Source organism: Amblyraja radiata, chromosome 39 (assembly GCF_010909765.2).
Source record: "Amblyraja radiata isolate CabotCenter1 chromosome 39, sAmbRad1.1.pri, whole genome shotgun sequence".
Taxonomy (NCBI): domain Eukaryota; kingdom Metazoa; phylum Chordata; class Chondrichthyes; order Rajiformes; family Rajidae; genus Amblyraja; species Amblyraja radiata.
The window spans coordinates 12,746,145-12,772,407 of NC_045994.1; the positions used below are offsets into that span (position 1 = coordinate 12,746,145).

Consider the following 26,263-nt stretch of genomic DNA (forward strand, 5'->3'; position numbering starts at 1 on the left):
CAACAAAAGCTTTTCACTGTACTTCGGTACACGTGACAATAAACTAAACTGTACACATCTGAGGAATTCTGGAGATTCAGCATCTGTAGTTCCATGTGTCCGCCGGGCATGTTTGTCCTGCAACTGCTCCTTAACCCACGAACAAGGAGCCAAAGTCCAGTTTTAAATAGCAAGTTAAGCAGCAACACATGCAATGTTGTCGTGTGTTCAGGTCAATAAAACTTTATTTTTCCGTCAACCTTCATTTTAAGGAACAAATCACAACTTCATTCAACACAACAGTGAACACAAAACAGACAAGGGCAGTACCGTTAACCCTTCGAACCGCAAGGCAACAACTCAATCTGGTTTACACCTCTTTACGAAGATACAATTCAGGGTTTGGGTAGTAAAAATGCATCAAGACGACATTTCATAATTACAATGAGTTTCAGAGCATCAAGTCACTGCAGTCAATAACTTACACAACTCCCCTAGACTGATAACCTCAAGCAGGACGTCAATGAACATGCCGTCTGTCCCTAGTCTGAAATATCGATCAATTGACAAGACGGCAAAATGGACGGTAAAGCACCCAGAGAGGAAGGCAACAGTGAATTCCCTATGGACTGGAGACCAAAGCAAGGGGGCAGACTGGAAGAGCAGGCAGCACAAACTGCAGGGAACCAGGAAGACAACTTGGAGTGCAAGTTCTTCCTTTGTTGTTTGCACCAGGCACACATTCACCCCGGCTTGTCAATGTTTGCTCCATTTAGGACCAAATTTGGGGTGGAAGATTGCAACTTTCACTGTTTCGACTAATGCAATCAACTCAATGTGCACACACGGAAGATCAAATAGTACAAGTTGTCCAACAACTTTAGGCTGTGCACAAGCCACACGAAAGAAGAAGGACCAAATTTCAGAAGGCAGAGTTGAAACCGTATATCGTCACTACATCTGACATTCAACACATGCAACAGGGGACAACATCCCACCCACTTCTGTTGGATAACAATCCACTGAAGTTATTGGAAAGGCACGAGTTTGTCACCTGGAAGAGTCGATGGAAAGATTAACATTAGAATCATTTCTAACTGTGGCCTCGCATTGATCACCAAACATCTAACTTCCATACACACATGCAAACAGTGGTTATACTTCACGACATAACAACGCATCCTCCGCAGTTTAGGAAGAAAACTGCTCTTGATAGTCGTTTGAGGAGGACTAACGAAACAGGGCAAATTGGGTGATATTTCCAGCCTCCTCCACTGTGTATATTTAGTCAAAGTAGAACAGACAAACCAACAACAAATTGCCTTTCCATTTCTGGATGTGCAATGCCACTGATTTTTTTAAACAGTGCCAGCATTTCCCACTTCCCAGTGATGGAGATGAATTTTCCAGTTAGTGCAATTCACAAATAAAATGCGATAAAGGACATATTATTTAATTGAAAAAAAGCTTCAACAAATCAGTTAAAATGGCTAAAATAAATTTTAAATAGAATGCAAATGCTACATATCCCAGACTGCGTCTTCTACAAACAGACTGGGCTCCGAGCTATATTTTTCTTGATTTCCCCGATTAAAGTTATTCATTATTTAGTCTGCCACAATAATGCTTCTCTTGCACACGGAGTTTGCCAGGAGTTCACTCCTACCTCCTTCAATCAAGGTGCTCTATTACTTAAATAAACCAGTTGCCAGGCACATCAGGAGAGGCACTAAATGCTGGAGTAACTCAGCGGGACATGCGGCATCTCTGGAGAGAAGGAACGGGTGACGCTTGGGGTCGAGACCCTTCTTCAGACCCGAAAGGTCACCCATTCCTTCTCTCCAGAGATGCTGCCTGTCCCTCGCTGAGTTACTCCAGCATTTTGCGTCTATCTTCGGTGCAAACCAGCATCTGCAGTTCTTTCCTGTACATTGTCACACCGGGACGTGGTGGGCTTGATGAGGGAGTTTGATACTGCCTCGCGTTAGGTGTTGGCGAGCAGTGTACCACTGGAGGGGTGCATGTGAGCCCAGCAATCCTTGCCCACAGTAACTGTCACAGGCTCTTCCGAAATTATAAACAAAATAACCACACTGGACGAAAGGGATGCCCGCAGTGTCAGCGGGACCGGTGACTGCCCCCGGATCCGGATCACCCGAGCATTGTAATATTGGTGTGGCCACCAGGGGGCATGACGATACGCTGGCCGGTACGGCGGGGGAGATTGTCGTCCGCCTGGGCACCTGATGGAAAGGAGGAGGAGAGAAGTTAGTCTGAATAAGGAGACATACCTTCCCTTCATTAACTCCTACCCCCCCCCCCCCCCCCCCCCCCCCAGCATCTTAAACGCACAGTAACGCAGAACAGAGGACTCAGCGTTGGGGAACCGCCGTCGGGGGGGGGGAAACAGTCGCGGGATACTTTGTATCTTTGTCGCCGCCCTTTATGTAGCGACTCTTCGCATACCTAGGGTGTGCAAAACAAAGAATTCCACCGTGACTTGTCACATGCAACTAAAGTGTTCATTCATTACGCAGCGGTAGAGTTGCTGCCTTACAGCGCCAGAGACCCGGGTCCGATCCCGACTACGGGTGCTGTCTGTACGCATTTTGTACGTTCTTCCCTGTGACCGTGTGGGTTTTTCCCGGGTGCTCCGGTTTCCTCCCACATTCCAAAGACGTACGCACAGGTTTGTAGGTTAATTGGCCTCGGTACATTGTGCGTATCCCAGTGTGTAGGGTGTGAACGCGGGATGGCATAGAACTAGTGTACGGGTAATCGTTGGTCGGCACAGACCCGGTGGGCCGAAGGGCCCGTTTCCATGCTGTATCTCTAAAGTTAAAAAAAACCCATAAAGAAACATTAGGGCAGCAGGGTGGCACAAGTGGTAGTACTGCTGCCTTACAACGCCAGAGGCCCAGGTTCAATCCTGACCTCGGGAGCTGTCTGTGTGGAGTCTTCACAGCGAGGTGGGAACATAGGCACCTACAAGTACTGTGCCAGGAGGCTCACACTGTCACAGGCAGGCCACATGGGCTGCATGTACACAACATTTATCATCTGGTAACATCACATAGGTCTAAAGGTTCGCTGCCTACTGAAGCAAGTAGACTAAGCGTCCCTCAGTGCCCAGAACACACTACACTACACAGGAGATCAACATTGCCCGAAGTTATATAAAGATGCCGAGAAGTAATCAAACAGGAGACACACATTTACCAGACAAACTGAACCCTGACTGGTGGAGATTCCGCATAGGGGGCACCTGTTGCTTGGCGGGCGAGGTCCTGGCAGAGGTGGCGGGCGTGACCGATTTGGGGGTCACGGAAACCTCGCAGACGGGGCCGTCGTAGAGGCCTCGGGGTACACCATGCAGTTCCGTCAACTGGGGAAACAAGGTTGCAGGGTTAACATACACTGGCAGATGCGTGTCCGTTTCCGAGTGTCCGTGCGCGCCAGAGTGCCCGTGTTTATCCGTGCGCGCCAGTGTCCGTGTGCCAGAGCGCTGCTGTTTGTCCGTGCGCGCCAGTGTGCGTGTGCGTCAGTGTCCGTGTGCCAGAACGCTGCTGTTTGTCCGTGCGCACCAGTGTGCGTGTGCGTCAGTGTCCGTGTGCCAGAACGCTGCTGTTTGTCCGTGCGCGCCAGTGTGCGTGTGCGCCAGTGAGCGCCAGTGTCCATGTTTGTCCATTCACGCCACAGTGCCCGTGTTTGTCCGTGCGTGCCGCCACACACCCCAAGTAAGGTAGTGGCCTTATTACACTTTACTTTAGAGACAGAGCACCGAAATAGGGGGGTGGGGTGTCGAATGGGATAGTGGAGGATGGAGTTAAAGGGAAAGGGTTTCTTAAATGTGTGAGCGTAGAGACAGAGGGGTGTAAAATGAGGGTAGAAGCAATAGGTAGCAAGGTGAAAAGTAAAAGTGGCAGGCAGACAAAACCAGGGCAAAAATCAGAAAGGGCCACTTTTCAACATAATTGTATAAGGGGTAAGAGTGTTGTAAAAACAAGCCTGAAGGCTTTGTGTCTCAATGCAAGGAGCATTCGTAATAAGGTGGATGAGTTGAATGTGCAGATAGCTATTAATGACCATGATATAGTTGGGATCACGGAGACATGGCTCCAGGGTGACCAAGGCTGGGAGCTGAACATCCAGGGATATTCAATATTCAGGAGGGATAGAGAGAAAGGAAAAGGAGGTGGGGTAGCGTTGCTGATTAGAGAGGAGATTAACGCAATGGAAAGGAAGGACATTAGTTTGGAGGATGTGGAATCGGTATGGGTAGAGCTGCGAAACACTAAGGGGCAGAAAACGCTGGTGGGTGTTGTGTACAGGCCACCTAACAGTAGTAGTGAAGTTGGAGATGGTATCAAACAGGAAATTAGAAATGCGTGCGACAAAGGCAAAACCGTTATAATGGGTGACTTCAATCTACATATAGATTGGGTGAATCAAATTGGCAGGGGTGCTGAGGAAGAGGATTTCTTGGAATGTATGCAGGATAGTTATCTAAATCAACATGTAGAGGAACCAACGAGAGAGCAGGCTATTTTAGACTGGGTATTGAGTAATGAGGAAGGGTTAGTTAGCAGTCTTGTTGTACGTGCCCCCTTGGGCAAGAGTGACCATAATATGGTTGAGTTCATCATTAGGATGGAGAGTGACATTGTTAATTCAGAAACAATGGTTTTGAACTTAAAGAAAGGTAACTTTGAGGGTATGAGACGTGAATTGGCCAAGATTGACTGGCAATTAATTCTAAAAGGGTTGACGGTGGATATGCAATGGAAGACATTTAAAGACTGCATGGATGAACTACAAAAATTGTTCATCCCAGTTTGGCAAAAGAATAAATCAGGGAAGGTAGTGCATCCGTGGATAACAAGGGAAATCAGGGATAGTATCAAAGCGAAGGATGATGCGTACAAATTAGCCAGAAAAAGCAGCATACCGGAGGACTGGGAGAAATTCAGAGACCAGCAGAGGAGGACAAAGGGCTTAATTAGGAAAGGAAAAATAGATTATGAAAGAAAACTGGCAGGGAACATAAAAACTGACTGCAAAAGTTTTTATAGATATGTGAAAAGAAAGAGATTAGTTAAAACAAATGTAGGTCCCTTGCAGTCAGAAACAGGTGAGTTGATCATGGGGAACAAGGATATGGCGGACCAATTGAATAACTACTTTGGTTCCGTCTTCACTAAGGAAGACATAAATAATCTGCCGGAAATAGCAGGGGACCGCGGGTCAAAGGAGTTGGAAGAATTGAGTGAAATCCAGGTTAGCCGGGAAGTGGTGTTGGGTAAATTAAATGGATTAAAGGCCGATAAATCCCCAGGGCCAGATAGGCTGCATCCCAGAGTACTTAAGGAAGTAGCTCCAGAAATAGTGGATGCATTAGTAATAATCTTTCAAAACTCTTTAGATTCTGGAGTAGTTCCTGAGGATTGGCGCGTAGCAAACGTAACCCCACTTTTTAAGAAGGGAGGGAGAGAGAAAACGGGGAATTACAGACCAGTTAGTCTAACATCGGTAGTGAGGAAACTGCTAGAGTCAATTATTAAAGATGGGATAGCAGCACATTTGGAAAGTGGTGAAATCATTGGACAAAGTCAGCATGGATTTACAAAAGGTAAATCATGTCTGACGAATCTTATAGAATTTTTCGAGGATGTAACTAGTAGCGTGGATAGGGGAGAACCAGTGGATGTGGTGTATCTGGACTTCCAGAAGGCTTTCGACAAGGTCCCACATAAGAGATTAGTATACAAACTTAAAGCACACGGCATTGGGGGTTCAGTATTGATGTGGATAGAGAACTGGCTGGCAAACAGGAAGCAAAGAGTAGGAATAAACGGGTCCTTTTCACAATGGCAGGCAGTGACTAGTGGAGTACCGCAAGGCTCAGTGCTGGGACCGCAGCTATTTACAATATATATTAATGATCTGGATGAGGGAATTGAAGGCAATATCTCCAAGTTTGTGGATGACACTAAGCTGGGGGGCAGTGTTAGCTGTGAGGAGGATGCTAGGAGACTGCAAGGTGACTTGGATAGGCTGGGTGAGTGGGCAAATGTTTGGCAGATGCAGTATAATGTGGATAAATGTGAGGTTATCCATTTTGGTGGCAAAAACAGGAAAGCAGACTATTATCTAAATGGTGGCCGACTAGGAAAAGGGGAGATGCAGCGAGACCTGGGTGTCATGGTACACCAGTCATTGAAAGTAGGCATGCAGGTGCAGCAGGCAGTGAAGAAAGTGAATGGTATGTTAGCTTTCATAGCAAAAGGATTTGAGTATAGGAGCAGGGAGGTTCTACTGCAGTTGTACAGGGTCTTGGTGAGACCACACCTGGAGTATTGCGTACAGTTTTGGTCTCCAAATCTGAGGAAGGACATTATTGCCATAGAGGGAGTGCAGAGAAGGTTCACCAGACTGATTCCTGGGATGTCAGGACTGTCTTATGAACAAAGACTGGATAAACTTGGTTTATACTCTCTAGAATTTAGGAGATTGAGAGGGGATCTTATAGAAACTTATAAAATTCTTAAGGGGTTGGACAGGCTAGATGCAGGAAGATTGCTCCCGATGTTGGGGAAGTCCAGGACAAGGGGTCACAGCTTAAGGATAAGGGGGAAATCCTTTAAAACCGAGATGAGAAGAACTTTTTCCACACAGAGAGTGGTGAATCTCTGGAACTCTCTGCCACAGAGGGTAGTCGAGGCCAGTTCATTGGCTATATTTAAGAGGGAGTTAGATGTGGCCCTTGTGGCTAAGGGGATCAGAGGGTATGGAGAGAAGGCAGGTACGGGATACTGAGTTGGATGATCAGCCATGATCATATTGAATGGCGGTGCAGGCTCGAAGGGCCGAATGGCCTACTCCTGCACCTAATTTCTATGTTTTTATGAAACAGGCCCTTCCCAGATTACGGCCCAACTGTAATCATGCATTGTCATTCCGCTGACTGGATAGCACGCAACAACAAAAAGCTTTTCACTGAACCTCAGCACGTGACAACCAACAACCAAAATGTGAAGGAAGGAACTCCAGATGCTATTTTACACCGAAGATGCACAAAATACTGGAGTAACTCAGCGGGTCAGGCAGAAGAAGATGAATAGGTGACGTTTCAGGTTGAGACCCTCCTGCAGACTGAGAGTCAGGGGATAGAGGGATACTAGAGGTATGAAAAATCAGAGCCGGCACCGATGACCAAGGAACAGTGGAGCCCACAATGGTCCATTGTTGGCTGTGGAAGAGGTGATAACAAAGGGATGTACGGATGTGAACAGGGAAACGAGCAGGGTGACTATGGAGTCAATATTCATAACAAAGATAGACACAAGTAGCTGGAGTAACTCAGCGGGACAGGCAGCATCTCTGGAGAGAAGGAATGGGCGATGTTTCAGGTCGAGACCCTTCTTCAGACTGGTTAGGGATAAGGGAAACGAGAGATATAGATGGTGATGTGGAGCGATAAAGAACAAGGAATGAAAGATCTGCAAAAAAAATAATGATGACAAAGGAAACAGGCCATTGTTAGCGTTTGTAGGATGAAAATGAGAAACTAATGCGAATTGGGTGGGGGAGGGATAGAGAGAGGGAGAGAGGGAATGCCGGGGCTACCTGAAGTGGGAGAAATCAATATTCATACCACTGGGCTCTAAGTTGTAAACTGCCCAAGCAAAACACAAGGTGCTGTTATTCCAATTTGCACATGGCCTCACTCTGACAGTGGTGGAGGCCCAGGACAGAAAGGCCAGGGTGGGAATGGGAAGGGGAGTTAAAACGTGTGGCAACCAGGAAATTGCATAGACCAAGGCCGACCGTGCATGGGTGTTCAGCGAACCGTACAGCCACTCTTTCCCAAGTAAAGTAACGGAAAACCCATTACCTTGCTCCGTGCTTTAATCCTCTTGTAGACAAAATCTGGGAATGCCTTCTTGGGGATGAAGCGGCCGGAGCCTTCGGAAGCATGGATGATCCCGTCCTCCAGGACGATCTTCCCTTGGCTTATGACAACCAAGGGTCCTCCGCGGCATTCCATCCCCTCAAAAATGTTGTACTCCACAGCCTGATCGGAGAAGCGGGAACAAGAGACGAGATGAGGGAAAACTATTTCCACCCAGAGAGTAGCGAATCTGTGGAATTCCCTGCCACAGAAGGCAGTGGAGGCCAATTCACTGGATGTTTTCAAGAGAGAGTTACATTTAGCTCTTAGGGCTAACGGAATCAAGGGATATGGGGGAAAAAGCAGGAACGGGGTACTGATTTTGGATGATCAGCCATGATCATATTGAATGGCGGTGCAGGCTCGAAGGGCCGAATGGCCTACTCCTGCACCTATTTTCTATGTTTCTAACACCTTGGCAACACATTACATTAGGGCTGGGAAAACTGCTGCGTTCTCTACCCACATTCCCCTCTTCCCATCAAATTCCCGGTGGGATTCAGTTCCCATGGGCGAGTTTTCATCTGGAAGCTGGCTCAACAGATCTCTCCTCTACCTCAGTGTCGTGTACAAGTCCAAAGAATCTTTAATGCGAAGATAGACACAAAATGGCATAGCAGGGAGTCGACCAGAAACATCACCTATTCTTTCTCTCCAGAGATGCTGCCTGTCCCGCTGAGTTACTCCAGCATTTTGATGCCATCTTCGGTTCAAATCCGCATCAAGCAGTTCCTTCCTACACAAAGAACTACAGATGCTGGTTTAAACCAACGATAGACACACACACACACATCTGGAGTAACTCAGCTGGAGTAACTCAGCCGGTCATGCAGCATCTCTGGACAAAAGGAACAGGTGACGTTTCGGCTCGGGACCCTTCTTCAGACCAAGAGTCAGGGGAGAGGGAAACTGGAGGTGAGAGGAAACTATGACTAATCGGGGGCTAGCTCCAGGTGACTCGGACTTGGATTATTTGACCCGTTGCAGAAACAAGAGCAAGAAGCAAGAGCACCCACCAGGTTGTGGTTCTTGGCGGTGATGATCTTGACAACGTCAGGGTCCCAGATGACAAGGTCTGCATCGGAGCCCACAGCAATGCGACCCTTCCTCGGGTACAGGTTGAAAATCTTGGCTGCATTGGTGCTGGTCACAGCCACAAACTGATTCTCGTCCATTTTTCCGGAGACCTGCGGGTGTTAAAACAACGGGAGACATCTCAGTGAGGGAACAAAAAGATTGTTAAGGGCTTGGAGGCAGGAAACTCCCCGATGTTGGGAGAGTCCAGAACCAGGGGCCACACACGATTTAAGAATAAGGAGTAAGCCATTTAGAACGGAGACGAGGAAACACTTTTTCTCACACAGAGTGGTGAGTCTGTGGAATTCTCTGCCTTGTGGAGACAGGTTCTCTGGATGCTTTCAAGAGACAGCTAGATAGGGCTCTTAAAAATAGCGGAGTCAGGGAATATGGAGAGAAGGCAGGAACGGGGCACTGATTGAGGATGATCAGCCATGATCACATTGAATGGCGGTGCTGGCTCGAAGGGCCGAATGGCCTACTCCTGCACCTATTGTCTATTGTTGTTTGTCATAGATCCAACCATTGGAAAGAATAGCGAAGAGACAAGCTAAAGCTAAACAGTACACCACTTCCTCAGATGTTGCTCGTGGTCTTTGAGATGCAAGTTTCCACCAGGAACTCCAGGGTTGTTCATGTCACTATTCACTACCTCCAAGTGTTAATTTTCCCTGGATCTCTGGAGTGGAGTACCCCACGACAATCAAATTAGTTTAATTTAGAGATACAGCGCGGAAACAGGCCCTTCATCTCACGTCAGCCAACAACCACCCCATACACTAGTTCCATTCCATCCCAGTTCATTGGCTATATTTAAGAGGGAGTTAGATGTGGCCCTTGTGGCTAAAGTTTTTTAGATGTGGCCCTTGTGGCTAAAGGGATCAGAGGTTATGAAGAGAAGGCAGGTACAGGATACTGAGTTGGATGGTCAGCCATGATCATATTGAATGGCGGTGCAGGCTCGAAGGGCCGAATGGCCTACTCCTGCACCTATTGTCTATGTTTCTATCTTTGGAAATGTGGGAGGGAAACCGGAGCACCCGGAGAAACCGAGATCCCAGGGAGAACGTGCAAACTCCATACAAACAGCACCCAGAGTCAGGATTGAAGCTGGGCCTCTGGCACCACAAGGCAGCAACTCTACCTCTGTGTCACTGTGCCGCCCGAAAACTGCATTAGCAGGAAGCAAGAGGATAAACATTAATATCCCCCATACAGCATTCGATGATGGACAGTGTAGGGACTGGTGTTAATTCACTTTGGCCATCCACATCCAAACATCAATGTACGATGGGCCAAGGATGGGAGGCACATAAACATCAGGTGACCCCGCTGCCTGCTTACAATGCCAGAGACCCAGGTCCCATCCCGTCTTCAATACAATACAATACAATATTTATTGTCATTTGAACCTCAGTGAGGCTCAAACGAAATTCCGTTTCCACAGCCATACAAACAAAGACAATGTCCTACAGACATACACACAATTTAATTCACACAAACATCCATCACAATGGACCCACTGTGATGGAAGGCAAAGTCTTTTCTCTCCCCTGTTCTCCATGCCTCTCCCGATGTCGAAGCCCCAGGCGGGCGATGATAAGTCCCACGGCCATTTTAGGCCGTGCCGGGCGATTTACGGCCCCGCTCCCGGTCTAAAAGTCACAGTGTTGGAGCCCCCGGCGGGCGCTGTAATGTCCCACGGCCATGAAGCCGCGCCGGGCGATGTACGACCCCGCTTCGGGTGCTTGTCTGTACATTCTCCCCGTGACCTGCGTGGGTTTTCTCCGGGATCTCCGGATTCCTCCCACACTCCACAAAGATGTACAGGTTTGTGGGTTAAATGACTTGGTATCATTATAAACTGTCTCTAGAGTGTGTGTAGGATAGTGTTAGAGTATGGGGATCGGCGGGCGGTGCGGACACGGTGGGCCGAAGGGCCTGTTTCCGCGCTGTATCTCTAAAACTAAACTGAACTTCCTGCCAATGTGGGCAAATGCCTTCACAATGCACAACTCCTCAACTGTTGGAGCAGAGGCATCAGCCTTGGCACTGTCTCCCAAAACCCAGTCCCTTGCACCGTAGGGATGTATGATAAGACAAATCTCACTCTTGATGACCGTGTAGGGTCAGCCTCCAACATCCCGACCTGTTTCACAGAACTGGTACATACAGTGGCTTGCAAAAGTATTCATACCCCTTGAACTTTTCCACATTTTGTCACGTTACAACCACAACCAGACTGATTCCTGGGATGTCAGGACTTTCATATGAAGAAAGGCTGGATAGACTTGGTTTGTACTCGCTAGAATTTAGAAGATTGAGGGGGGATCTTATAGAAACGTACAAAATTCTTAAGGGGTTGGACAGGCTAGATGCAGGAAGATTGTTCCCGATGTTGGGGAAGTCCAGAACAAGGGGTCACAGTTTAAGGATAAGGGGGAAATCTTTTAGGACCGAGATGAGGAAAACATTTTTCACACAGAGTGGTGAATCTCTGGAATTCTCTGCCACAGAAGGTAGTTGAGGCCAGTTCATTGGCTATATTTAAGAGGGAGTTAGATGTGGCTCTTGTGGCTAAAGGGATCAGGGGGTATGGAGAGAAGGCAGGTACAGGATACTGAGTTGGATGATCAGCCATGATCATATTGAATGGCGGTGCAGGCTCGAAGGGCCGAATGGCCTACTCCTGCACCTATTTTCTATGTTTCTCCACAGGTTCAGGTACTCACCACAGCCTTGTCCCACACAATGGACATCCTCTCCTCCACACCGTTGGTGCCCTCTGGGATCATGGTGAAGTCGTCCTTCCCCACCGCCTTTTGGGAGGTGTTGAAGGTGCAGTGCGCGCTGCCGGTCACCTGCAGATCGCCGCTGGAGAGAGGAGGGACAGAACTCAACAGGAGGGCTTTGGGCACTCTGACAGTCAGTTGAGACGTACACCATGAAGACCAAGAGTCTTAGGGCCAAGACCAGTGTTCCTTCCACCTGGTCCGCCAATAGAACATCATGACTGATTCTACACCTTGTCCACATGGCTGGCCAATGGTTCTGTATTGTCCCGAGTGGCGGCACGGTGGCGCAGCGGTAGAGTTGCTGCCGTACAGCGCCAGAGACGCGGGTTCGATCCGGTCTACAGGTGCCTATCTGTTCGTTCTCCCCGTGACCTGCGTGGGTTTTCTCCAGGAAGCTCCAGTTTCCTCCCACACTCCAAAGACGTCGGATAATTTGTGTTTATTGTGTGTTTTGTTGTTTTATTATAGGTATGACTGCAAGGCAACAAAATTTCGTTCAGACCGAAAGGTCTGAATGACAATAAAGGATACTTTGACTTTGACTTTAATTGGCTTAGTATAAATGTAAATTGTCCCTCGTGTGTGTAGGATAGTGTTGATACGCGGAGATCCCCTGGTTTATCCAAACCCGATTTATCCAACTTAACATTCCACACAGTGGCATTTGATCTCCCATCAAGATCATCTTTGCACTAACCTATCTACAGATTCACTCTACCACCATATCTCAATTGTTAATGTAACTAATGTAGTTATTTTAATAGTGACAGAGGAAAAAGGGTCCAATGCTTAACACTGTCCACTGTCACCCTCCCACCCTATAACAATTACAGCACGGAAACAGGCCATCTCGGCCCTTCTAGTCCATGCCGAACACTTATTCTCACCTAGTCCCATCTACCTGCACTCAGACCATAACCCTCCATTCCTTTCCCGTCCATATACCCATCAATTTATTTTTAAATGATAAAATCGAACCTGCCTCCACCAATTCCACTGGAAGCTCATTCCACACAGCTACCACTCTCTGAGTAAAGAAGTTCCCCCTCATGTTACCCCTAAACTTCTGTCCCTAAATTCTCAAGTCATGTCCTCTTGTTTGAAGCTTCCCTACTCTCAGTGGGAAAAGCTTATCCACGTCAACTCTGTCTATCCCTCTCATCATTTTAAAGACCTCTATCAAGTCCCCCCTTAACCTTCTGCGCTCCACCAGACACCCAAATTGCACAAAGGATAAAAAGTGCTGGAGTAAGGGGTCAGGCGGCATCTTTGGAGAACAGGATGACATCCACGTTCTCCAGATATGCTGCTTGTCCCACTGAGTTACTCCAACACTTCGTCCTTTTATATAAACCAGCTTCTGCAGTTCCTTGTTTCTAACTCAATTGTGGACTTTGTTTCAAACGGTTTAACCGGTTCAGTTTCGAAATACAGCGTGGAAACAGGCCATTCGGCCCACAGAGTCCACGCTGACCAATGAACACACCTGCATAGTTCTATACTACACAACAGGAACAACTTGTAGAAGCCAATTAACCTGGAAACCTGCACATCTTTGGAGCGTGGGAGGAAACTGGAGCTCACAGAGAACGTGCCAACTCCTTACAGACAGCACCAGAGGTCAGGATCGAACCCGGGTGTCCAGCCTTATAAGGGAGCAACGCTACTGCTGTCATACTGTTGCCCCCAATGAGTTTCTGTTGGGGGACATGTACCAAGAAAGCTGAAGACGTACCAAGCCAGCAAGGAGTTCAAGTAATCTGGCGTGGTTGGATCGGGGCTCAGAGGAGGGGATGTCACAAAGGCAGCGGCCTTGGCCCAGTTCTTGCTCCAGTAGTGTGATCCATCCGTGCCTAGACTGGCAGTGGTTGGCTCCCCATACACAACAGTACCTGGTAGATACACCAATATTTAGATCAAGACTTTGTATCATTGAGCACAAACATATCTCAAACCACGTGGACCATTTTTAAACCCAGCGCTAGGTCCATAACTTTTAATGCTCATCTGGATACTGCCTGCATGGGCAAGTTGGGCCGAATGGCCCACTTCCACACAGTATGACTTATGATGTGCACTGCCGGCTGCATTTCCTCCATTACACCAAAGATAGACACAAAATACTGGAGTAACTCAGCAGGACAAGCAGCATCTCTGGAGGGAAGGAATCTGACGTTACGGGTCGAGAAGGGTCTCGAGCTGAAACGTCACCTATTCCTTTCCTCCAGAGATGCTGTCTGACCCGCTGAGTAACTCCAGCATTTTGTGTCTATCTTTGGTGTAAACCAGCATCTGCAGTTCCTTCCAACACACTGAAAACAGTGCTCCTTTGACTGTGAAGTGCTTTGGAGCCTCTGAAGGGGACAAAGAGTGCTGTGGAAGTGCATAAAGGGCCTGTCCCACTGTACGAGGTAATTCAAGAGCTCTCCCGAGTTTAAAAAAAATCAAACTCGTCGTAAGTACGTAGAATGTACGTAGCGGCTACGTCGGAGCTCGGGGACGTCTCATAGCTGCTCGTAATGATAACGGCAGGTACTCGGGAAACGCGGAAACTCGTGACGTTTTTTTCAGCACAGTGAAAAATGTCCACGAGATCCCCGAGTACCTACGAACGGCTATTACCGTAATTCTCCGAGTTCGAATCAGGGGAAACTCGGGAGAACTCTTGAATTACCTCGTGCAGTGGGAGAGCCCCATAATCTAGGACATGAGAATCAAAGAGCAGCCCTTTGGCCCAATTTGTCCATGCTGACCCATCTCCACTAGACCAATCTGCCGCCATTTGGCCCACATCCCTCTAAACCTTTCCTGTCCAAATGTTTTTAAAATGTTATTTTAGTATCTGCCCCAACTACCTCCTCTGGCAGCTCATTCCATGTGCCCACCACCCTACGTGTGAAAAAGCTGCCCCTCAGATTCCCATTCCATCTTTCCCCTCCCACCTTAAACCTATATCATCGGGTTCTGGCATCCCCTACATTAGGTTTTCTCCACACACCTTTCTTCCTGGCCTGAGCGATGATGTCAGCTGCAGCCTTGCTCATCACCTTAGTCACATAGAGCGGGCAGTTGGTTTGGTTCGCTATAGTAACGGCCCGGTTCACTGCTTCCGCCTCGACCTGCGGTGAGACGGAGAAAACCAATGACAAAGAGGACCACTCGGCCCATCATTAAACTGGAGCCCCCCCCAACCCAATGGCACCGAATGAAGATTAAGTAGATGCAGCTGGAGTGGTACGTTGGGTGGCGCAGCAGTAGAGTTGCTGCCTTACAGCGCCAGAGACCCAGGTTCTATCCTGATCACGGGTGCTGTGTACACAGAGTTTGTACGTTCTCCCCGTGACCACGTGGGTTTTCTCCAGGTACTCCGGTTTCCTCCCACAATACAAAAACATACAGGTTTGTACGTTAATTGGCTTCAGTAAAGATTGTAAATTGTCCCTAGTGTGTAGGATCGTGCTGGTCTACGGGGTGGTCAGCGTGGACTCGGTGGGCCAAAGGGCCTGTTTCTGCGCTGTATCTCTAAACCACACTAAACTCTAGTGATCTGGGTTCGATCCTGACCTCTGATACCTGTTATGCATTCATGTTCTCTCTCAAGAGGTAGATCAACCTGCTACTATGATTAGTCCCTAGTGTGTGGGCGTGGGTAGAATCTGGATGGAGCTATGGGGATTAAATAAGGTTAATGTTGGATTACTGCAAACGGGTCCTTGATTGTTGGTGGGAATTAGTGAAAGAGCTTGCTTTCATGCTGCATGGTTCAATGGTGGAATAGACTTGATGGGCCGAATGGCCTAATTGTACTCCTAGAGCCATTTATAATAGAACACTGGCCTTTCTTACTAAAGATACAGGTTGGAAAACGTTGATGCAGCTATACAGGACACTAATAAAACCACTTTGTACAGTTCCTGTCCCAGATTTTTAAGGAAAGGATATCCTTAGATTGGAGGTAATAAAGTGGCATTGCGTTTAATCCTGGAATCCAGCTCATGTAACCATGGCAAGCTGGTTGGCATGGAAGTGCTGGGCTGCATGACCTGCTTTGTGCTGTGACTCTGTGAATTGTGCAGTTTGATCGCCAGCTTCACAAAACCCAAACTCTCACCTCCTCTGGCCTGCTTAGAACGTGGCCTTCAGGTCCAGTGATGCCCAGCGCGAGAATTCTCTGCTGCTCCTGTAACGTGAAGCACAGTACGTGGTCAGGGCATAGTCTGTGCCATCTTTGGAGAACAGCAATGTCACAAAATAATCAGACACACTGGAAAAGCCTCCGTGGTGCCAAGGACAGGGGGGGGGGGGGGGGGGGGGGGGGGCGCGGCAAGATGGCGCAGTGGTGGAGCAACTGCCTCACAGCGCCAGAAACCCGGGTTCAATCCTGACCACGGGTGCCGTCTGTACGGAGTTTGTACGTTCACCGCGTGGGTTTACTCCGGGTGCTTCGGTTTCCTCCCACGCTCCAAAGACGTACAGGTTTGGAGGTTAATCGGCTTGGTACAGGTGCAAAAACTGTCCCTAGTGTGTGTCGGACAGTGTTAGTGTGCGGGGATCGCTGGTTGGTGCGGACTCGGTGGGCCGAAGGGCCCGTTTCTGCGCTGTATCTCTAAACTAAACTGCAACATCAAGAAATAGTCCAACACGTTGGAGCGTGACGCCAAGGACGTTATTCAGAGCTGGGCACACGTCTTGTTCCAGACCAGTTACAACTTTGGCTGAAACCCGACACTGTAGAAAAGCACTGGCAGTAAAAGAGAAATCCAAGCTTGCAAACCTCCACCTAAAATCAGTCTACTTTCGATCCTCGGCACATGAATGGAAGCTGCCAAGAACAATGCCACTGAGTGACATTATTCACCAACAACCTGCTCACTGATACTCCTTCAGAGGTTTGCCAGAGATTTTTGATCAACTGAAGTCTTGCACACCCTCCAATTCCTTATTACTAATCACAATAGGATCTTTTTTAAAAAAACCATTAATATCTAATAAAAATACGACATGCTATTTAATCCTCTATTTGCATTTAATCTAGAAGATAATTCCCAAGGACCATGTGCTGTACAGTTGTAGCTAGCTGTAACATCAAAGGATTACTCAAGACCCTTGTGCTATGTGGTTATAGATAGCTGTACATCAAAGGATGACTCTCAAGAACCATGTACTGTATGTCAAAAGAAGTCCAAAAGTACTTGTGTTGAACAGCTATCTTAACCGTTGTCATTCTGGACCTCCCACACTTGGCCTAAACAGCTTCAGTAATTTCCATTACAAGACACATTTGTTGCTGACGAACTGCGCAATGTTCAGGTCAATTTACAACTCCTCAGCAATTAAGCAGTCTGTGTCATCAGGCAGGCTTCAGGCATGGGGCTGTGAAGGTAGTGAGGTGCCAGGGAAAGACCATGTCCTACAAGACAACCATCTGTCCTTGCCTTGCAGAACATCAGTTGGAGCTGCTGCCGACAGAGGTAGAGTTGCTGCCTTACAGCGCCAGAGACCCGGGTGCTTGTCTGTACCGAGTTTGTACATTCTCCCCGTGGGTTTTCTCTGGGAATTTGGGTTTCCTCCCACACTCCAAAGACGTACAGGTTTGCAGGTTAATTGGCTTCGCTAAGAATTGTAAATTGTCCCTAGTGTGTAGGATGGTGCTAGTGTACGGGGATTGCTGGTCGGCGTGGACTCGGTGGGCCTATCTCTAAACTAAACTAAAAGCTAAGTTAAAGCCAATTTATGGATCAGTTCGAGCTGTGACTTCAGATCCATTTGGGGATTGGAGGTGCACAAGTGAATGGAGTTACAGATCAGGAGGAATCCAAACCAGAAACTGAATGATCTAGTCTTAATCCTCTAGTTCTGTGAACATCTCACACTACCTTACCGACCATTCTGATGGGACAGAGGAAACCCGTTAACAAAAGTCCATTGCCATCTGCCTAATCCAGTCAACGATAAAGTGGTGCTTTTATGCAAGATGCCAGCTTCACGCTACCACAGATAGGGGCGCGCGCACGCATATTCCTTCCCCAACCGTGTACCTCAGCAATAATGTCACCATTCTCAGCGTGAACCTGAGCGACGGCCCCCAAGTCGCGGATTGCACTCATGGCTTCGTACATCTGCGAGCAAAAGGAGGGATAGGTTAATGTTCAATGGACACTGGAAGGTGGCAGCAATGTTGTTCAGAATATGTTGCCAGCCTACCTGGGCATCAGAGAGCTGGTAGCGTTCCTTGTAAGCCATGTAGAGGAGGAAGGAGTTCACACCTAGAGAGGAGTGGGAAAGTAAGAGTATCCTTTATTGATGGCTCCGTGTTAAATCAGGAACATTGTATGACTAACTTGGGAAAATCACTCAGGAAAGTCAAGTCTTTTGACCTTTGAAAGAGGAATCCTTAAAAACACTATATACACAAACACGCACACAATGTGAATCATGAGAGTTTACTCTGTTTGTGGGAGTATTGATGCACCAAATTCACCGAGTATTGATCCCGATCCGAAACGTCACCCATTCCTTCTCTCCGGAGATGCTGCCTGACCCGCTGAGTTACTCCAGCATTTTGTATCTCTCTTCAATAAAACGCAGACCCATTTCCAAATCAAACTCACAGGGACAGTTTGTCAACTCTTCCATACGAATGAATGAATGAATGAATGAATGAATGAATGAATGAAAGAAAGATACTTTATTGTTACATGTGACAAGTCACAGTGATATTCTTTGCTTTGATCTGGCAGCTGATCAGCTTGGCCTGTGCGATTGCATCTTTCCTCCCCCTGCCCCCAGATGGTTGGCGGGACAGGTTCCACTTCCAGGGCTCTCAGCGCAGTGACTCTGGCTCAATGCAGTATTGGGCAACGCTACACCACGGGAGCTGCGGATGCAAAAGATCCCTCCACCCAAGACCACGACAGTCGTCCCTGGGCTCCCGGCCAATATTCATTCCTCAATCAATCAACACATTACGTGTCACTATCATGCAGGTTGTTTTAGTGGGAGCTTGCAGTGTGCATATTAGCTACTGCAGTGTCTCGCTGCATTGCTGCTTCACCAGCTGTAATGCATGTTGCAGTGCCTCAAGCGGCAGCACACTGCTGCAAGAGACATAGGGAGGGCAGCATATTGGTAGTGATTATCTTTGTTCGGACTTTGCTGGCTTTACTTTGCACCAAACGTTATTCCCTTATCATGTATCTACATACTGTAAATATCTCGATTGTAAGCGTGTATTGTCTTTCTGCTTACTGGATCGCACGCAACAGAAGCTTCTCGCTGTACCTTGGCACACGTGGCAATAAACTAAACTGGGAGTTGCTGCCTTACAGCACCAGACACCCGGGTTTGATCCTGACTACGGGTGCTGCCTGTAAGGAGTTTGTACGTTCTCCCCGTGACCTGCGTGGGTTTTCTCCGGGTGCTCCGGTTTCCTCCCACCCTCCAAAGACATACAGGTTCGTAGACTAAGTGGCTTGGGTACAATTGTAAATTGTCCCCTGTGCGTGTGGGATAGCGTTAGTGTGCGGGGATCGCTGGTTGGTGCAGACATGGTGGGCCGAAGGGCCTGTTTCCAAGCTAGATACAAATCTCCTTCCGTCTCAAACGCCACCAAAACTCAGACAAAGGATCTTCAAGCCGGAATGTGAACTCTTTCCAAAGATGCTGCCTGATCTGCTGGGATTCTCCAGCATCCTCCGCTTTAATCCAACAGTGATTTATTTGTCACACGTGCAACTGCAGAGTGAAATTCTGTTTGCATATTTACACGTGCGCCCACCGCCAACCTCTGGCGCCACCGACTGTGCGTTCATACTTGACATCAAAGCCTGGCTCAACGAGGAGCTGTTTGAACAAGGAGTGCATCACGCCACAGCCCACTCTTCACTCGCTGGCCCAACAGCTCTCACACTGACCTACAAATCCCACAAAAACTATTCATATGGGTAATCCATAGAGTCTTACAGCAGGGGCTAGACTGCGACTTCGATGAGAGTAATAACGTTTGGATTTGCTACATATAGGGCCATGGTGATACTCATAGAGTCACAGAGCGTGCAAACAGGCCCTTCAGCCCAACTCACCCAACATGTCCCATCTACACTAGTCCCACCAGTCTGCATTTGGCCCGTATCCCTCTAAACCCGTTCTATCCATGTACCCATCTAAATGTTTCTTAAATGTTGCAAAAGCCTCTAAATGTTCCTTAAATGTTGCAATAGCATCTAACAGTTTCGTAATAATAATAATAATGGATGGGATTTATATAGCGCCTTTCTAATACTCAAGGCGCTTTACATCGCATTATTCATTCACTCCTCAGTCACACTCGGTGGTGGTAAGCTACTTCTGTAGCCACAGCTGCCCTGGGGCAGACTGACGGAAGCGTGGCTGCCAATCTGCGCCTACAGCCCCTCCGACCACCACCAATCACTCACACACATTCACACACAGGCAAAGGTGGGTGAAGTGTCTTGCCCAAGGACATAACGACAGTATGCACTCCAAGCGGGATTCGAACCGGCTACCTTCCGGTCGCCAGCCGAACACTTAGCCCATTGTGCCATCTGTCGTCCCAAATTTGCGTCTATCTTCGGTTTAAACCAGCATCTGTAGTTCCTTCCTACACATGGTGCCCAAAACTATCTTCTAAAGGAATCTTAACCAGATTGAAATGGAAACAGTAAAAACACCAAATGGACTGGAGGTTGAGATAGTTATGTCTCCCATCTATTACAGAGCCTCCACATTTTACAAGCAGGGCGGGCTATTTCAGTGCAGATGCTCTCTGCACGGATGGTACACACACACCGCGGGTTACGGTCGCTTCGCGCTGACACGCACGCGAGACCATTTCTTGCGCCTCACCGTGCTCTTTCACCAGGAAGTCCATCTCCTCCTGCAGCCCCTTGTACCACTCGGTGATGTCAACGTGCAGAGTGTAGTCACAGCAGGACTTGCTGTCCGCCCACTCTCTCCACTGTTCGAAGGCCGTGATCAGACTGACCCCAGGCTCCACCAGCACGTGGTCAACTGAAACAAACAAACGTACACGTTACCTGTACAGATATACAGTTGCAGTAGTGTAATGCGGACAGCCACGATGGCGCAGCTGTAGAGTTGCTGCCTTACAGCGCTTGCAGCGGCGGAGACGACCCCGATTACAAGTGCCTGCCTGTACGCAGTTTGTACGTTCTCCACAACCACGTGGGATTTCTCTGAGATCTTCGGTTTCCTCCCACACTCCAAAGATGTACAGGTATGTAGGTTACAGTCATTGTTTTACAACACTGTGGTTGCAAGTGTTATTTTCTACGCTGTTGTCTGCTGGGGCAACAGCATTAGTGCAAAAAACAACAAGAAGCTGGTCAAACTGGTTAACCGAGCTAGCTCAGTGCTGGAGGGGAGAGTAGACTCTGGGATGGATGTGCTTGAGAGGCGTATGAGGCACAAGGTGCAGGTCATCCTGAAAAACCCCGGGCATCCCCTCCATGTAATTCTGGAGAGCCAAAAGAGCACTCGGAACAACAACCGGCTCCTCTCCCTGCCCTGTAGAACGGAGCGGTTCAGGAGATCCTTCACCCCTGCAGCCATTAGATTTTATAATTCGGACCGCTAGGCTGTAGGGGGATGCATTTTGCAATTTTTAATTTTTAATTGTTAATTATTGGTCTTTTTAAGTATTTATTGCTCTCAGGTAGTGTCCACATTGTATTCTATGTATTTTCTGTCTGCGTTCGTTTTGAATCTGTGGGTTTGTTAGTTGGGGGCTTCTGGACATCTGAATTTCCCTGAGGGGATCAATAAAGTATTTATTATTATTATTATTATTATTATTATTAATAGGCTTGGTGTTTGTGTGTAAACTGTCCCCAGTGTGTGTAGGAGAGTGTTAATGTGTGGGGATGGCTGGTCGGTGCGGACTCGGTGGGCCAAATGTCCTGTTTCCACGCTGTATCTGTAAACTAAACTAAGATACTGGGTTTCGGCCCGAAACGTCGCCTATTTCCTTCGCTCCATAGATGCTGCTGCACCCGCTGAGTTTCCCCAGCAATTTTGTGTACCTAAGATACTGGACTGGCAGCCAAGGCTGATCCAGTGATGAGATTTCAAATCCCACCACAGCACCAATCGAATTTCAATTTAAGTATTTAAATCAATTATATAATTTTGAATAACAATAACAACATTTTCCAAATGGTTGTAACAATGTTCACCAGTCTTTCAGTTTAGTCTAGTTTCGTGATACAGCGCGGAAACAGGCCCTGCGGCCTACCAAGTCTGCGGCCTACCAGCAATCCCGGTCGGTACACTAGCACTATCCAACACCAAGGACAATTTACAATTTTTACTGAAGCCAATTAACCTACAAACCTGTACATTTTTGGAGCGTGGGAGGAAACCGAACCTCACGGAGAAAACCCACGTGGTCACGGGGAGAACGTGCAAACTCCGTGCAGACAGCACCTGTAGTCCGTATTGAACCCGGGTCTCCAGCGCTGTAAGGAAGCAACTCTACTTCTGTGCCACCTTCATGGAGAAGGAAATCTTCTCGCCTTACTCGGTTTGGCTGAAATGTAACTCCAGATTCACTATTACAGGTGTACAGTTCAGAAACAGGCCCTTTGGCCCAATTGGTCAACACCAACGGTGTTGCCCATCCAAGCTGGTCCTACTTGTCTGATTAGTCCTTATCCCTCCATAGAAGCTGGCCAGACAAACAGGATACTGCTGGCTGAAGCGGTTTGATCATTGACTGCCACCACCATTCAGACAACTGGAACGGTAGACAGTCAGAACTTCTTTCCCCAGGGTGGAAATGTCAAAGATTGGATGGCTTAGCTTTAAGGTAAGAGGGGGAAAGTTTAAAGGGAGATGTGCAGGCATTTAAAAAAAGATACAAACCGTAATTTTTTTATACAGAGTTCCAGGTACCTCAAACACAATGCTAAGGGTGGCGATGGAAGCAAATATCTGAAGGTCAAATAAGGTTGTTGTAGTAAGGGAATTTAACATTCTACAGGATTAGGACAGGTTTGGAGGGATATGGACCAAACACCGGTGGGTGGGACTAGTGTAGCTGGGACATGTTGGCCGGTGTGGGCAGGTTGGGCCGAAGGACCCGTTTCCACACTGTATCACTCACTGACTCAATATCATTGTGGTGTTTCAGATAGGCATGTGGATATACAGGGAATGGAGGGATATGGATGACGTGCAGACAGAAGAGATTACTTTAACTTGGCATCATGTTCAACATAGATATCGTGGGGCCAAAGTAGTCTTCCTGTGGTTACTGTTCTACATTCTACGAAACAGTTTAATTGATATCTGGAACAGGTTCAGTTAATTGAGTGAATTTGGAATGAAAAGATAGTTACTCCTGATGGTGACAGATTGGAGAATCAGATGGGTTTTTTGGAAAACGTTCTCTCGGGAAAGGAAGCCTGCCAACCTTCCACAACTCTTCTCAACGCGATGGCAGTCTTGGAGGGGCAGCGTGGTGGCGCAGCGGTAGAGCTGCTGCCTTACAGCGCCAGAGACCCGGGTTCGATCCTGACTGCGGGTGCTGCCTGCACGGAGAGTTTGCACATTCTCCCCGTGACTGCCTGGGTTTTCTCCGGGTGCTCCGGTTTCCTCCCGTACTCCAAAGACGTACAGGGTTTGAAGGTTAATTGGCTTTGGTAAAATTGTAAATTGTCCCTAGTGTGTAGGATAGTGTTAGTGTACAAAGTGATCGGTGGGGACTCAGTGGGCCAAAGGGCCTAATTTCTGGCGGAATTAGGCCCATTGGCCCACTGAGTCCCCACTGACCACCGATCACTTCGTACACTAACACTGTCTTACACACTAGGGACAATTTACAATTTTAGCAAAGCCAATTAACAATTAACCCTTACATCCAGACCCTTACTAAAGTCTAAAGAGTTACATGGCTGGATTTTAATTGCACTCTGAAATGGCCCCAGCAAATCAGTCAGCTGCGTCAAGAAAAATAAATGTGCACTGCTCTGCATTATCTTCACCAAGCGGACTGCAGCAGCCTTCAGAGATGTATCTTCATCATCTTCCCGGGGACATTAATGCTAAACACTGACCTTGCCAGAACCCGCTACAAGACACCAGACTTCAAACTAAGCAGGATCCCAGTCTGAGGAAGGGTCCAGATCCAAAGCATCACCCATTCCTTTTCTCCAGAGATGTTGCCTGACCCGCTGAGTTACTCCAGCATTTTGTGTCTATTTTCCATTACTGATCCATTGCCGTTTCAATCCCAAATTAACATGGTTCAGAAATTCTTCAGATTACACAAGGTTACGCACAACTCTGAGAACAACTCCCCATTGCATTGCACGCCTTCTCAAGCAACCTCAATGCTGATCAGTGCAAAGAAAATCACAGTTTAACACCTTCTGTTGACAGCCAGCCCAAACTCCCTCTGCCCCACTGTGCAAAGGGTCTTCAACCTGGAGTGTTAGCCATTTCTATTTACACAGGTGTTGCCTGACCTACTGAGTGTTTACTGCATTGGCTGTCTTTATTGTAGAGGCTTCTAGTTCATTGACCAAGCATCACTCCGTTCACTTAGACACATGCCACTTCCCCCCCACATATCAGGATCCGCACCATTTTCTGCAGGCATTTTTAAATACCATTCACAAACAGCAGGTCACAACCAAAGGCAGACACAAACGTCTGGAGTAACTCAGGCAGCATCTCTGGAGAGAAGTAGGTGATGTTTCGGGTTGAGACCCTTACATCCAGACAGATGTTTCGGTTTTCGACCCAAAATGTCCCCTATCCCATTTCTCCAGAGATGCTGCCTGTCCCGCTGCATTACTCCAGCCTTTCATGTCTGTCTCTGGTTTAAACCAGCATCTGCACTTCCTCCCTACACAACAGATCCCAACCTTAGGACTCCTCCCCACACTTCACAAATCATCTTGCTCCATTCATACTAAGAATTCCTCCAAATTTTATTCGTTAAACCTCAAGCATATCGCCCCTTCTAAACTTATGTGCACAAAACATCGGTGAGTTTGCTTGTGCCAATGAATAACTCCCCTCCCGTAGAGGTGGGAAAGGGTGAAAAGCAAAGAGGAACAACTCCATTTTAAGAAATGTGGATATCTCTAAAAATTCACTAATCACAAATAAAAGTGAGCCCTCTGACAAACTAGACTATGATGGTCAACAGTCTACAACAGTTATACAGGGCACAGTGAGGGGTGAACCACAGGAGATGAACACAGTGCATTTTACAAATCATCTATTCACAAAGCACATGAATGCTTCATCCCATGCAAATGCATTTGTGTCTATCTTTGATCCATTGCAGTCCTCCCTAGGCTTTCTGACAATCAATTTCATTGCACTCAGGCAATGCTTTTCTACATTTGTTCCAAGTGCAATATTTTTGCAAAGATCATTTTTCTCAAAAAATGTTTTTTTTCAAAAGCAACATCTTTTTTTTTAAATCAAAGCTTACAAATCATGGTGGTGCCTCCTGCCAGGGCTGCTTTTGTTCCCTGGGAGAAGTCATCTGCAGCAATCATCCCTCTGCTGGGCATCTGTAGACGGGTGTGAACGTCAATTCCGCCTGGTATCACCATCCTTCCGTGGGCATCAACCATTTTAATCCCACCGGGAACAATCAGATTCTCGCCAATTTGCCTAGGACAAGAAGAGAGAAAAAAAGTATTTTCGGGAGGAAGCACATAATCAACTTTCCAATAAAAGGGGCAGATTCAATGACTTGGAGACACACTAAAATACTACTGCAGCACAACAGACATAACCAAACATACACAACAGAGACAGCTTACTTGATCAGCCCATCTTCTACATAAATGTCAGCAAAGAATGACTGGTCATCGTTAACGATTTTGCCACCCTTCACCAGCATACGTTCGCTCTGAAAGACACCAATTTAAATCCATTCAATTGAAGACAAATTCAATTTTCACCCAAGCTCTTGACTGCTCACAATAAAACAACAGGAAGCTAAAAATGAACCCAAGTATTTCAATATTAAAAATATAATGTTGCAGAAATTTGATGCAAGTATTGCAACAGTATCAATTTCTAAGAACCAGTGTAGCTTTTCAAATATTGTAATTACACTATAACACGAATGGGCTCAATGCAGAAAAAAATAGGCACATAGTCCTACCCAGAATATACCAGACATTCATATTTACAACCGACACAACAAATGATGCGCCACTATTATTATGATTCAAAAATATTTGCACTACTATTTTTTTTAAATAAAATCGTCAATCTAAATAGGTCACGATAAATATCATTGTTGCAGTGCATTTAGGAAGGAACGGTGCAACATTTATATTTGTAGTATTTTGTAAAATAAATCGATTTGAATTCTTTCTCAGAAGGATTGTATGCAATTTGAATGGAAATCCGGGCAATATTTGTTTTCTCCAATTATATGGATTGGATTCAC

At 47.2% G+C, this 26,263-nt stretch overlaps 1 protein-coding gene across 5 annotated transcripts in view; it reads right to left on the bottom strand.

The window, feature by feature from the left end:
* Positions 1 to 201: 201 nt before the first annotated feature.
* Positions 202 to 26,263, bottom strand: part of LOC116967476 (dihydropyrimidinase-related protein 2) — a 36,586-nt gene continuing 10,524 nt past the window's right edge. For 3 of the 5 annotated variants that reach the window (XM_033014078.1, XM_033014074.1, XM_033014076.1), the window contains 13 exons: positions 25,626 to 25,714; positions 25,289 to 25,473; positions 20,668 to 20,832; positions 18,007 to 18,068; positions 17,841 to 17,921; positions 15,914 to 15,982; positions 14,801 to 14,921; positions 13,538 to 13,694; positions 11,740 to 11,881; positions 8,947 to 9,117; positions 7,874 to 8,053; positions 3,193 to 3,364; positions 202 to 2,222 (listed from right to left, as the gene is read on the bottom strand). In XM_033014078.1, the coding sequence (XP_032869969.1) occupies positions 2,131 to 2,222; positions 3,193 to 3,364; positions 7,874 to 8,053; positions 8,947 to 9,117; positions 11,740 to 11,881; positions 13,538 to 13,694; positions 14,801 to 14,921; positions 15,914 to 15,982; positions 17,841 to 17,921; positions 18,007 to 18,068; positions 20,668 to 20,832; positions 25,289 to 25,473; positions 25,626 to 25,714 (1,686 nt within the window). In that variant the 3' untranslated portion in view covers positions 202 to 2,130. The remainder of the gene's footprint in view (positions 2,223 to 3,192; positions 3,365 to 7,873; positions 8,054 to 8,946; positions 9,118 to 11,739; positions 11,882 to 13,537; positions 13,695 to 14,800; positions 14,922 to 15,913; positions 15,983 to 17,840; positions 17,922 to 18,006; positions 18,069 to 20,667; positions 20,833 to 25,288; positions 25,474 to 25,625; positions 25,715 to 26,263) is intronic. The other 2 variants (XM_033014075.1, XM_033014077.1) reach the window with 1 other exon arrangement.